We start from the raw sequence: 13,113 nt of genomic DNA on the forward strand, positions 1-13,113 counted from the left end.
TAGACAAGCAATCCAAGAAGGAATAAAACTTGTTAGTCTCACCTGAGGTGTTGTCTTTTTGTACTGGTCACCTCCATCTATCACATCCCTCATGATTTTTCCCTTAAGATATTCATATTCTTCTGGACTCAGCTGAATAGACTCTATGGTTTTTCCACAGGCTGAACACTGGCCACTGTAATTGTAATTGTTAAATAATAATATTTAAATATGCCAAATAATGTTCTGGAAAAAAAATTTTGTGAAATGAACAATGAGGAAATTATAAGGTAATAAAAAAGAACATTAAAACCTTTGTGATAGTCACATACATCTAATTTTTTGTAAACCTGATAATATCACAAATTAGCATGCCAGAAAACCCAAAAAAGTAGACTGGCCGTTTGGATGACTTTTTTTTTGAGACAGGGTCTTGTATTTTTAGTAGAGACTTGGTTTCAACATGTTGGCCAGGATGGTCTCGAATCTCCTGACCTGGTGATCTGCCTGCCTCGGCCTCCCAAAGTGCTGGGATTACAGGCGTCAGCCACCGCACCTAGCTCAGATGACATTTTTAAAGTAATTCCTATTCTGTGGAATATCATATTGGTGAATTAAAATAAATAAATAAATAAATCCAAAAACACAACTGGGTCCGGAACCTCTAGGGAAAAACATCTCTAAGACTTCATATAGGCTCACAGTACTCACAGGAAAAACATTTTGGGCACTGCTAAGTCTCTGCATGCAAAGTATGTTTTTTTCCTCAGATACTCTAATTACAAACTTGTAATTATCCTATCCTTAAGGTGTTCTTAAATATTTTTCAATCAATAGCAACAAAACCTACTAAACCAAAATCAAACAAGTTAAAAATAAACATTGGTCTTCACCTTTTTTGGACTGTGGTGAATTGTCCTTTCCATTGTTTTCCAGGAACACTGTGAAAAGATTGCAAAACCAAATCATGAGAAGGTTAGATTCCTACTGAAATGAAAGATATTCATGGTATTTGGAAACTCTTATAAGCAAGAAGTCCAAAAAGTTCAAGATACTTCTGTAGAATGGTTTAATTTAAAAAGTGGCTGCTATCCTGGATGGGGTTAAGAAGCTGCTGGTACTCTGCTCTGGATCTCCTTCTTCCCTACGGTTCTCCACCCAACAAATAACTCTCATCTTCAAGTCTACCGAAAGCAGCTGATCTTACTAGCATAACCTCTAAACCAAACTCAACTCTTACCTTCTCCATAAAGCTGCCAGAAATTGCTCCTGCTGAGAGTAATTTACCTCTTACACATCACTCTTATTTCACTGTGTGGTATTGTATTCCCAATTAAATTGAGAATGTCATAATAGATTTTATAAAACTCTCGCAATGCCTAGCCTATTTGGAAGCATTGAAAAACTATGTATTGATGTATTTGTTCAATCAATGTATCCTTTCCTCCTTCCCCTTCCACATATTACCATCAGTTCTTATGATTCTACTGCCTTCTCTCCTTCCACAGTTCTTAATTCTCATCATCTCTCACCTAAATCTAAAATTGTATTCACGTAGATCTTCCTGTTTTCAATCTTAATCCCTCTCCTTTCTACTCTTCTCACTTGGCAATTGCCTTTGTAAAACTCCATTCCAGCATTATTTTTTTCTTTTGAGACAAGGTCTTGCTCTGTCGCCCAGGTTGGAGTACATGGCACGATCACAGCTCCCTGCAGCCTTGATTGACACCCTAGATTCAAGTGATCCTCTTGCTTCAGCCTCCCAAGTAGCTGGGACTACCGGCACACTCCGCCATGCCAGGCTAATTTTTGTGTTATTTGTAGAGACAGGGTTTCGCCATGCCCAGGCTGGTCTCGAACTCCTGGCCTCAAGCTATCCTCCCACCTCAGTCTCTAAAAGTGCTCAGATTACAGGCGTGAGCCACAGCACCCAGCCAAATCCAGCATTCTTGATAACAAAATAAAATTCAAACTCCTTGGTATTCAAAGATTTTCACAACTGGGCTCCTCCTCCCTTGATATTCAGTAAGTTTAAGATAATTAAGCATAATTACTACTTCAAAGCTCTGTAAACATGATATAGGAAAAAAAAGGCAAGAGAAAAACAGAGGGAAGGAAGAAATTTTTAGGAAGCAAATTAATGAAGAAATAATGACTAAGCATGGTGGCTCACACCTGATCACTTGAGGGCAGGAGTTTGAGTCCAGCCTGGTCAACACAGCGAGACCCCACCTCTTTAAAAAAGAATATTAATTTTAAAAAATAAGTAAAAATTTTTTAAAAGACAGGCCGGGCACGGTGGCTCACGCTTGTAATCCCAGCACTTTGGGAGGCTGAGGCGGGCGGATCACAAGGTCAGGAGATCGAGACCATGGTGAAACCCCGTCTCTACTAAAAATACAAAAAATTAGCCGGGCGTGGTGGTGGGCACCTGTAGTCCCAGCTACTCGGAGAGGCTGAGGCAGGAGAATGGCGTGAACCCGGGAGGCGGAGCTTGCAGTGAGCCGAGATTGCGCCACTGCACTCCAGCCTGGGTGACAGAGTGAGACTCCATCTCCAAAAAAAAAAAAAAAAAATTTTTTTAAAAAGACTAAAGCAATAAACAGGTATGTAGCCAGTAACATGAATAAAGCAAAAGCAAACCAAAGGAGAAAGCTTTAGAGAGATAGCAGCCAAATGATAGAAAGGTCCAAAACAAACTGGAAGGGTTAAGACTTTCCATTGTAATGCTTATGTATCAGGCTTGATCAATATCCCCCTGTCCACTTTAATCATCCAAGTTGATGAACTATAGATAGTACACAGAACAGGCCGGGTGTGGTGGTTCACACCTGTAATCCCAGCACTTTCGGAGGCCAAGGCAGGTGGATCACCTGAGGTAGTTTGAGAGCAGCCTGACCAACATGGAGAAACCCCGTCTCTACTAAAAAGAAAACAGAAAATTAGCCAGGCATGGTGGCGCATGCCTGTAATCCCAGCTACTTGGAAGTGTGAGGCAGGAGAAAACCCAGGAGGCAGAGGTTGCAATGAGCCGAGATCGTGCCATTGCATGCTAGCCTGGCAACAAGAGCAAAACTCCTTCTCAAAAAAAAAAAAAAAAAAAAAAAAGGGAGAGAGTAGACAGAATAAATACAAGCACATTATCTCAGCCGCTAGATTTCAGAGGAACTTGTGAAAATACTAATATGGCCAGAGACAGTTCTAGTAGAATGCTACATTTTTTTCTTGCCATGAACACTGGCCATAAGTAGTATTAAGTACTCACATCATACTAGATGCCTAAGAAAACAAAATTAATGATCCTTCCAAAAGGAAAAGAAAATGCAAAAATTAAAAGTGCTATATAATTTCACTTTTATGTGATGGGTAAAGATTAGCACAAATTATGTATGCTGTTACTTTTTTTAAAGAGAGAAAATTTTGTCTTAAAGAGAAAATAAAGCTTAGTAAGAGATGGAAAAAAGTATAATCAGAATAGAATGATTCTCCGCAACTAACAACAAAAAAGAATGGCTACTTTGAGGTTTAAAGTTATTAAATTAAAAATAATTAGCCAGGTATGGTGGCACATGCCTGTAGTTTTAGCTACTCAGGAGACTGAAGCGAGAGGATCACTTGAGGCCAGGAGACGGTGGTTACAGTGAGCTATGAACACACCATTGCACTCCAGTCTGGGCAACACAGCAAGACCCTGTCTCAAAAAAAAAAAAAAAAAAGTAAAGAATAAAAACATACATATAAAAAAATCAAAATTACCTCTCAAACCATGTTTTTATACTGTGTGCAAATGATTCCCCTGGATACAGCTGATTATTTCTTAGATATGAAAGAATATCTAGTAGTTTATTTGAATAGTTATCATCCTTTATGTCTTTTCCAAAATCAAAGAAAGCTTTTAAAGTTTCCAACATAGGAACAATATCATGACCTAGCAATTCCTGATACAAATTCCAAGCTGTGTTTACATCTTGATGAAGGAGAGCTCCCTGGATACAGTCATTATAGTTCTTTTTTGAAGGAGTCATAACTTTTTTGATGTCCTCTAACAGCAACAATGCTTCTCTCCATCTGTCTGAATGGATCAATCCCCGGATGAGAAGAGTGTAACCTCCAGGTTCTAATGTCTTATATCTGGCTTTCATAATTTCAAAGACATCAATAACTTCAGATGTCTGCATATGAAAGACACAGAGATACAAATACTTGACCAGTAAATCATAACTTATAATACCATTATTTTTTGCTGCTACCCATGCCAGCAGAGATTTAGCCACATCTATAGAGCTATGATAGCGAACCATCTGTGAAATGATCCAACTTTCGAAACTGGTCTTTCCGGTATTTCCTTTTAAATCTGCCTTAAGTTTATCCCACTCCTCTGAATTCAAAGGTTGTGTTGGGAGTTGAATAGTGTTCCTCACAGGTGGCAAGGCATGATCTTCACTTTGAGAATTTATTTGTGATCTCTTCTTAGCTGCTCCAGCTGAAAAAAAATGAGGAACAGAATAAACTTGCTTATTACTGCCTTCATCTTTCCTGAGATATCTGGCCTTGGCAATCAGATTCGTTGCTTTGGTATTCTGTGGAGACATTGTTTTAAGAGAAAACAACTTCTGTTGGTTCCTGATGCCACAGCTGTCTGCCAGAAAGAGAGAGGCATAAGACTGCCCTGGGCCTAGCCCAAGGTATGGGCTCTTCCAAAGCTTAGGAAAGCTTCGAATACCAAACAAATAGAAAGTCATTATGCAGTGAGATCAGCACCAGATAGTGAGATGTTGGAAAAAACCCTCTTCTACACCAAAATTAAAGGGATTGGGGGTCGGCGGTGGAGAGTCAAAGTGCAACTTTTTAAAAGATTTGTGTTTCTTCCTTACAGACAAATCAAGGTTCTGCTTTTGGGGCTACTTAATAGCAAGAAGGCAGGTGAGTTTTCTCTATTAAACAACAATCCGGGGATGTCCAACATCGCAAGCCGCAAACCAGGGGAGAGAGCAGGAATCCTCTGGTGCCTCTTACATTCCAGTTCAAGAACCTGAGGAAAAAGCACAAGGAACGCCCAGTTTTACTCGCGTGGATTACAGCTGTCCTGAAAAGGCACAGATTCCCACAGGAAGCTTGCTGGAAAGGGGGTGTAAAGCCAAAGCCGTATCCAGGAGCCCCCAACTCCAGCCTACCACCAACAGCGGCGAAAGCCGAAGTCTAGGGGCCCTCACCCTGCATAGCTCTCCACAGACCGCAAAACTCCGATGGGGGGACGGGGAGGGAGAAGGTGGCGAGTCAGCTGCGCCAACGACTCAGGAAAGGAAGAGAGGACCAGGAAGGGCGCTGCCTAGACTGCGTACCGATCGCTGACAAATGAAGTTCACTTCATTCAACAACTCAACGCGGCACTCCGGCTTAACGCGGCCATAAACGCGGCGGAAACTACAGTGCCCACGATGCACCGCGCCAGCCCCGGCCGACGGACTAGACTGACCCGGACTTAGGCGTTCCGCCTGGCCCGGCGGCGAGGAAAAAAGGCAATTTTGAAGCATTTAGTGGCAAAAGGGGAAAGAGACGGCTGCTGAAGCGTCTACTACATTCAGGGGACCTGAAAGGCTTCCAGATATCCACAATGAACAATGAAAAGAAATTGTGCAAGAAAGCGCTTCCCTCAAGCCGGAACCAATGAACTCCTGGATCACGTGGTGCGCACGCGCCAAAGGTCCACGCTAAAGGAAAACGCGGGCTTATCGTGGCCTTTAAAATCCGGCTTGGTGAGCTTGGGTCGCCTCTGAAGGAGAACCATTTTCCATCTCTTTCATAGCTTTTTCCCCCAGTTAGCGTGGTAGCGGTATTCTCCGCGGGAGTGACAGTAATTGTTTTTGCCTCTTTAACCAAGACTTCCGCCCTTGTTCAAGATGGTGGTTGGACGGCCTTCCTAACCTTTACGGGGCCTGGCGGTGCTGACGCCTGAGCTGGTAGGGGTGGAGCAGGTAGGAAACAGCAAATGCAGAAGCTGCTGCGCGTGAGTCGGCCATGGACTGGAAAGAAGTTCTTCGTCGGCGCCTAGCGACGCCCAACACCCGTCCAAACAGTGAGTTTTGGGAGGGGCCGCCCGTTCGGATGGCCCGGCCCTAAACTCCTAGAGGTGGGGGGAGGTGGGGAGGAGGAGCAAGGGGGAGCCGCCCTTTCCGCTTCTGTGAAACCTCCGGATAAAGGAGGCGGAGTGGAATATGGTTTAAGGATCCCGAGAATTTTGACCCAAACTTTCCTGGGGCAGAATCTAGGGGAACGAAAAACAGCCTTAGTCACTGACTTCCATGGTCTTAATCTAAATTTGTGAAGAATAACTTAGAACCCCGGCTCCAACAACGCCTCAACCCCACCAGGACCTATAATTGTCCTCCCGCCTTTTTACCATCACGCTTTTTGCTTCCCTCCTAATCCATTTTATATTTCATAATCCATTTTTCCTTTTATTTTTCTCCTTCACATTGCTTATTAACTAACCTCGTTAAATCTATCTTTCCTATTCCACACCCGCACTAAGGGCTGTTGAAAGTAGCTGGAGAAAAACAGAACCTTGGTGAGTTGTCTCACTTTTTTTTTTTTTGAGACGGAGTCTCTTGCTCTGTCGCCCAGCCTGGCTGGAGTGCAGTGGCAGCATCTCGGCTCACTGCAACCTCTGCCTCCCGGATTCAAGCGGTTCTTCTGCCGCAGCCTCTGGAGTAGCTGGAACTACAAGCGCGCGCAACCACGGCCGGTAAATTTTTGTATTTCTAGTACAGGCGGGGTTTCACCATATTGGCCAGGCTGGTCTCAAACTCCTGACCTCGTGATTCACTCACCTCGGCCTCCCAAAGTGCTGGAATTACAGTCGTGAGCCACCGCGCCCTGCTGAGTTATCTCACTTTTAATACAAGTCCACTAATCTAAAGAAGGTGTTTTGGTCATGTCTACCGTGTTTTCCTGGACGTTCATTCTCCTGCATTCAATTTTCATCTCCCAAACTGCCAATCTGTGTTTCCCTAAATACACTTTTTTTTTTTTTTTGATACAGGATCTCCCTGTGTTGCCCAGGCTGGAGTGCAGCAGCACAGTGACGTCTCGCTGCAACCCCGATTTCCTGGGCTCAAAGGATCTTCCCACACCAGCTCCTTGAGCAGCTAGAAGTACAGGCACAGGCCACCACATCCGGCTAATTTTTTATTTTTAGTACAGATGAGGTCTTGCTAAGTTGCCTGGGCTGGTCTCGAATTCCTGACCTCAGCCAGTCTTCCTACCTCCACCTCCCAAAGTGTTGCTATTACAGACGTGAGCCACCGCACCCAGGCGACACTCTTTTACACTGTATTCTTCTCATCTCCTACACCTGCAGTCTGTCCTACCTGTTTCTAACTTTAAGCTGATGAACTTGTATTTTAATATATATCTCATTAAGAAAGGAGAAGCAGTCGGCCGGGCACGGTCGCTCAGTCCTGTAATCCCAGCACTTTGGGAGGCCGAGGCGGGTGGATCACGAGGTCAGCAGATCGAGACCATCCTGGCTAACACGGTGAAACCCCGTCTCTACTAAAAATACAAAAAAATTAGCCGGTCGTGGTGGCGGGCGCCTATAGTCCCAGCTACTCCAGAGGTTGAGGCAGGAGAATACCTTCAACCCGAGAGGCGGAGCTTGCAGTGAGCCCGAGATTGCGCCACTGCACTCCAGCCTGAGCGACCGAGCGAGACTCAGTCTCAAAAAAAAAAAAAGGAGAAGCAGTCAGAGGAGAACCCCACCTGTCCCCCTTAACATTTCTTTCAGCCCCACAACCCCACGGTTAGTTGCTCATACACTCTGGCTTCACTGTTAAAATGATGAACTGATGCCGGGCGCGGTGGCTCAAGCCTGTAATCCCAGCACTTTGGGAGGCCAAGGCGGGCGGATCATGAGGTCAGGAGATTGAGACCACGGTGAAACCCCGTCTCTACTAAAAATAAAAAAAATTAGCCGGGTGCGGTGGTGGGCGCCTGTAGTCCCAGCTACTCAGGAGGCTAAGGCAGGAGAATGGCGTGAATCCGGGAGGCGGAGCTTGCAGGGAGGTGGAGCTTGCAGTGAGCCGAGGTTGCGCCACTGCACTCCAGCCTGGGCTACAGAGCGAGACTCCGTCTCAAAAAAAAAAAAAAAAAGATGAACTGTCCATGCTCCTATTTAAGAGTCCCTCCACTCCACTACTAGATTGCATTCTTTTCCCTGTATTCACTGACTTCCTTCCAGCCTCATCCTTTCTTTCATACATCATCAGATTTTCCTTCTACTGGATCATTTTCACCAGCACAAATGTGCTGTTAATATCACCCATCTTTTTAAAAGGTGGGTGGTTGTGGGGAGTGGTGTCGGGAGGCCCAGTGGCTCATTCATGTAACCCCAGCAACTTTGGGAGGCCAAGATGGGAAGATCACTTGAGGCCAGAGTTTGAGACCAGCCTGGGCAACATAATGAAACACCGTTTCTACAAAAATAGAAAGTAAAAAATTAGCCCGGGTGGTTGTGCACCACTGTAGTCCTAGCTACTCGAGAGGCTGATGCAGGGAGGGTTGTTTCAGTCTAGGAGTTTGGGGCTGCAGTGAGCTATGATCATGACACTATACTGCAGCCTGGGTGACAAGAGCCAGACCCTGTCTTAAAAAAAAAGTCATTTGGGCTGGGCGCTGTGGCTCATACCTGTAATCCCAACACTTTGGGAGGCCGAGGTAGGCAGATCACTTGAGGTCAGGAGTTCAAGACCAGCCTGGCCAACATGGTGAAACCCTGTCTCTACTAAAAATACAAAATGTAGCTGGGCGCAGTGGTGCGCACCTGTAATCCCAGCTACTTGGGAGGCTGAAGCAGGAGAATCGCTTGAACCCAGGAGGCGGAGGTTGCGGTGAGCTGAGATTATGCCACTGCACTCCAGCCTGGGCGACAGAACGAGACTACAACTCAAAAAAAAAAAAAAAAAGTCATTTGATCCCACATCCCTCTCTAGCTTCTGCTGCATTTCTCTGCACTCTTCATAGGAAAACTTCTCAAAGAAGTTACCTGTCCTTGGCTGGGTGCAGTGGCTCATGCCTGTAATCCCAGCACTTTGGGAGGCTGAAGTGGGTGGATCACCTGAGGTCAGGAGATTGAGACCAGCCTGGCCAACATGGTGAAACACTCTCTCTACTGAAAATACAAAATTTAGCCAGGCATTGTGGCAAGTGTCTGTAATCCCAGCTACTCAGGAGGCTGAGGCAGGAGAATCACTTGAACTCAGGAGGTGAAGGTTGCAGTGAGCCAAGATCGCGCCACTGCCCTCCAGCCTGGGTGACAGAGTGAGACTCAATCTCAAAAAAAAAAAAAAAGAAGGTACCTGTACTTGTACTTTGTGTGCTTTCTTGACCCGTGAACTCTTGAACCCACTGCATTCTTTTAGCAGATATTTATTGCATGCCTGTTTTGTGCCAAGTACCATTGTAGCTTATAGCAGAACACACAAAAATCCCTGTCTTTGTAGAACTTACACTTTAGTGTGGAGAGAAATAATAAAATAATAAGTAAATTATATAGGTTGTACAGCACCTGCTTAAGTCTGGTTCCTTCATCAGTGTACTAGATCCTATCCTTTGTAGTAGATTCCATTTTTGCCTCCTGAAGGATGTACTCATGCAGTTGTCCCTTCTTCTGCATCATCAGTTTTTCTTTAATCATTCCCATCAGCATATAAACATGCTGGTATTTCTCCCATCTTAAACTCTCTTGACTTAATTTCCACCTCTAGCCATTCCTCATTTTTCTGTTCCTCTTATAGCAATATTTGTTAAAACAGTTGTTGGTTAAATCTGTACTCATCTCGGATTCCTGCTTGTCAAGAATCATCAGTGACCACTATATTGTTAACTTCAGTGGTCAGTTGTCAGTCTTGACTCTACTTGAAAAATTTTGCAGTTTTCTACAACAGCACTGAGCCGTAGTAAAGAAATTAACTTATAGGTTTGGTCTAAGGTTAAAAATTAACATAATAGGCCAGGCATGGTGGCTCATGCCTGTAATCCCAGCACTTTGGGAGGCTGAGGTGGGCAGATCACCTGAGGTCAGGAGTTCAAGACCAGCCTGACCAACATGGAGAAGCCCCATCTCTACTGAAAATACAAAATTAGCCAGGCGTGGTGACACATGCCTGTAATCCCAGCCACTCAGGAGGCTGAGGCAGGAGAATCACTTGAACCTGGGAGGCGGAGGTTGCCGTGAGCCGAGATCGTGCCATTGCGCTCCAGCCTGGGCAACAAGAGCGAAGCTCTGCCTCCAAAAAAAAAAAAATTAACAGATGCAGCAGAAATGCAGTCATAAAAGGAATTCACGGAAACAATTACAGGCTTGTTGGGAAGGAAATGAGACCAGAAAGAGTAAAATAACTTTTCAGAAAATAGATCACAGAATTCAAGAGCTCAGCGAGGCTGAAGTGGAAATGTTATGGCAGTGAGGTTTTCAATTACCAGAAAGGATGATCTGAGAGTATATTTGAGCTTAAGATTTCAGAAAAGGATCAAGTAAAATCTGTGATCTTGCCATAGAACCAAATGGCAGAATGAACTAGAGGTGAAAGTCTTTAGAGTTGCAGGACCCATGGTCACCCACATAAATGTTTATTCATCCTAAATGATTGCAGGACCTTGTGAAGAACACTGTGTACCAGTCACTGTAGTCCACAAATAAGTGGGGAGGAATTGGCTGAATGAGACAGCCACGTGCCAATAGCAGGCGACTTGCAGGGTAATAGAGCCCTGAATTTTGAGCTTCAGACAGAGGATGGGTTTTTTTGTTTGTTTTCTCTACATTAGGTAGAGAAACAGTGATTATGAGGCTGGAACTCCATGAGATCAGGGGCTGGGGCTGTCTTGCTCACCCGTCATTCCGTGTCTACCACAGCGTTCTCTGTACATAGTAGGTGCTCAGTAAATTCGTTTCATTGAATGAATTAGGCACACTCTACGGAGTTCTGTAGGAGAGGTAATGATTTGAGGAAGAGACTAGCTTTAGCAATAAACAGAAGTAGAGGGAGCATGCTGAGAAATGGTTGAAGATGTAAAGGAGGCTGCTTCAGTAGAAGATAGTGATTCTTGGTATTTCAAAAAAGTTAATATGCTCAGTGTCTGAGCACAATTGTGAAGGCCTTTTTGGCACTGTAACTATTTTAATTAAACTATTAATATAATATATAGGATGACCTGAGTAAATGTACTGCTTGATTTTAAAAGTGCTCCCCTTAATCTGTTTTGTTACCAGAAAAAAAAAGTGAACAAGAATTAAAAGATGAAGAAATGGATTTATTTACAAAATATTACTCCGAATGGAAAGGAGGTAGAAAAAACACAAATGAATTCTATAAGACCATTCCCCGGTTTTATTATAGGGTAAGTAGTGTCTAATCACATGTCCTGCAGAGTTTAAAAATGAAATATAATTTTTGGCAAGGCAAGGTGGCTCATACCTGTAATCCCAACACTTTGGGAGGCTGAGGCGGGAGGATCACTTGAGTCCAGGAATTTGAGACCAGCCAGGGCAATATAGCAAGATCCCATCTCTAAAAAAATTTTTTTTAAAAATAGCTGGACATGGTGATGCATGCCCGTAGTCCTAGCTTCTCAGGAGGCTGAAGCAGGAGGATTACTTGAACCCAGGAGGTTGAGGCAGCAGTGAGCCGTGATTGTGTCACTGCACTCCAGCCTGGGCAACAGAGTTAGACCCTGTCCCCCACCCCCAGAAAAAAGTAATTTTAAAAATAGGACCAGAATTTTATGTTTTAAAAATAGACAATTATATTTTAAATTTTATATATTTATTATTTTATTGTAATCTTATCGCTATTATAAAACATTTTGAGCCCAATAAAATCCCAAGTTTAGATTTAAGTGGGTATGTAAACACAAAGTTGTTAAACTGTGGGCTTTTTCTTTCTAATTTTTATTATAGATATTAGTAGTAAGTATTCTACTGGATTATGTTATCAGGTATACAACACGTTGTTACAAAGTTTTAAAATTTTGCTCAAGGCTAAACCGAAAAATAGATTATGGAAAACTTAAAGAATTTCACTTGAGGCCAGGCATGGTGGCTCATGCCTGTAATCCCAACACTTTGGGAGGCCAAGGTGGATGGATCATGAGGTCAGGAGCTCAAGACCAGCCTGACCAACATGGTGAAACCCTGTCTCTACTCAAAATACAAAAATTAGCTAGGCATGGTGGCGCGTGGCTGTAATCCCAGCTACTCAGGAGGCTGAGGGAGAAGAATCACTTGAACCCAGGAGGTGGAGGTTGTAGTGAGCCCAGATCGTGCCACTGCACTCCAGCCTGGGTGACAGAGCAAGACTGTCTCAAACAAACAAACAAAAAAGGAATTTCACTTGACTATTTGTTTCCTTGTGCCAAAACTCTGAAAATGGCTGTGAAGGGACGTATAGACAAAATAGACCTTAAGAAAAGCTATTTATGGTAGGGTCATTGCACTCCAGCCTGGGTGATAGAGCAAAGACCCTGTCTCAAAAAAAAAAAAAAAAAATGTTGGCCAGGCACGGTGACTCACACCTATAATCCTATCACTTTGGGAGGCCATCAAATCAGGAGGATCACTTGAGGCCAGCAGTTTGAGAACCAGTCTGGGCAACTTGGTGATATCTTGTCTCTCCAAAAAAACTTAGCCGGGCATGGTGGTGCGCACCTGTAGTCCCTGCTACTCAGGAGGCTGAGGTGGAAGGATCGCTTGAGCTCAGGAGCTTGAGGCTGCAGTGAGCTGTGATCATGCCACTGCATTCCAGCCTGGGTGGCAGAGCAAGAGCCTGTCTCAAAAAAAAAAAAAAAAAGAAAAAGAAAAAGAAAGCTGTTTACAACCTGGCAATAGTAGGGCATTCGCCTATAGTCCCAGCTACTCTGAGAGGGTGAGGAAGAGGAAGGGAGAATCTCTTTTTTTTTTTTTTTTTGAGACGGAGTCTCACTCTGTCGCCCAGGCTGGAGTGCAGTGGCGCAATCTCGGCTGACTCCAAGCTCCGCCTCCCGGGTTCACGCCATTCTCCTGCCTCAGCCTCTCCGAGTAGCTGGGACTACAGGCGCCTGCCACCACGCCTGGCTAATTTTTTTGTATTTTTTAGTAGA

At 44.0% G+C, this 13,113-nt stretch overlaps 2 protein-coding genes across 12 annotated transcripts in view; one reads left to right on the forward strand and one right to left on the reverse strand.

Moving 5' to 3' along the window:
* Positions 1-5,415, reverse strand: part of PRORP (protein only RNase P catalytic subunit) — a 157,943-nt gene extending 152,528 nt beyond the window's left edge. For 2 of the 7 annotated variants that reach the window (XM_063645927.1, XM_063645929.1), the window contains exons 1-3: positions 5,322-5,405; positions 3,736-5,011; positions 43-175 (exon numbers count right to left, since the gene is read on the reverse strand). In XM_063645927.1, the coding sequence (XP_063501997.1) occupies positions 43-175; positions 3,736-4,721 (1,119 nt within the window). In that variant the 5' untranslated portion in view covers positions 4,722-5,011; positions 5,322-5,405. Of the gene's footprint in view, positions 1-42; positions 176-872; positions 921-3,735; positions 5,012-5,192 lie in introns of those variants that run through there. The other 5 variants (XM_063645926.1, XM_063645928.1, XM_055291517.2 and 2 more) reach the window with 4 other exon arrangements.
* Positions 5,416-5,476: 61 nt separating this feature from the next.
* The window catches only part of PPP2R3C (protein phosphatase 2 regulatory subunit B''gamma), a 38,784-nt gene continuing 31,147 nt past the window's right edge, over positions 5,477-13,113 (forward strand). Inside the window, exons 1-2 of one of the 5 annotated variants that reach the window (XM_055291527.2) lie at positions 5,477-6,055; positions 11,249-11,376. In XM_055291527.2, the coding sequence (XP_055147502.1) occupies positions 5,998-6,055; positions 11,249-11,376 (186 nt within the window). In that variant the 5' untranslated portion in view covers positions 5,477-5,997. Of the gene's footprint in view, positions 6,110-8,295; positions 8,315-11,248; positions 11,377-13,113 lie in introns of those variants that run through there. The other 4 variants (XM_063645936.1, XM_055291528.2, XM_055291526.2 and 1 more) reach the window with 4 other exon arrangements.

The sequence above is a fragment of the Symphalangus syndactylus genome, chromosome 9 (assembly GCF_028878055.3).
Source record: "Symphalangus syndactylus isolate Jambi chromosome 9, NHGRI_mSymSyn1-v2.1_pri, whole genome shotgun sequence".
Taxonomy (NCBI): Eukaryota; Metazoa; Chordata; class Mammalia; order Primates; family Hylobatidae; genus Symphalangus; species Symphalangus syndactylus.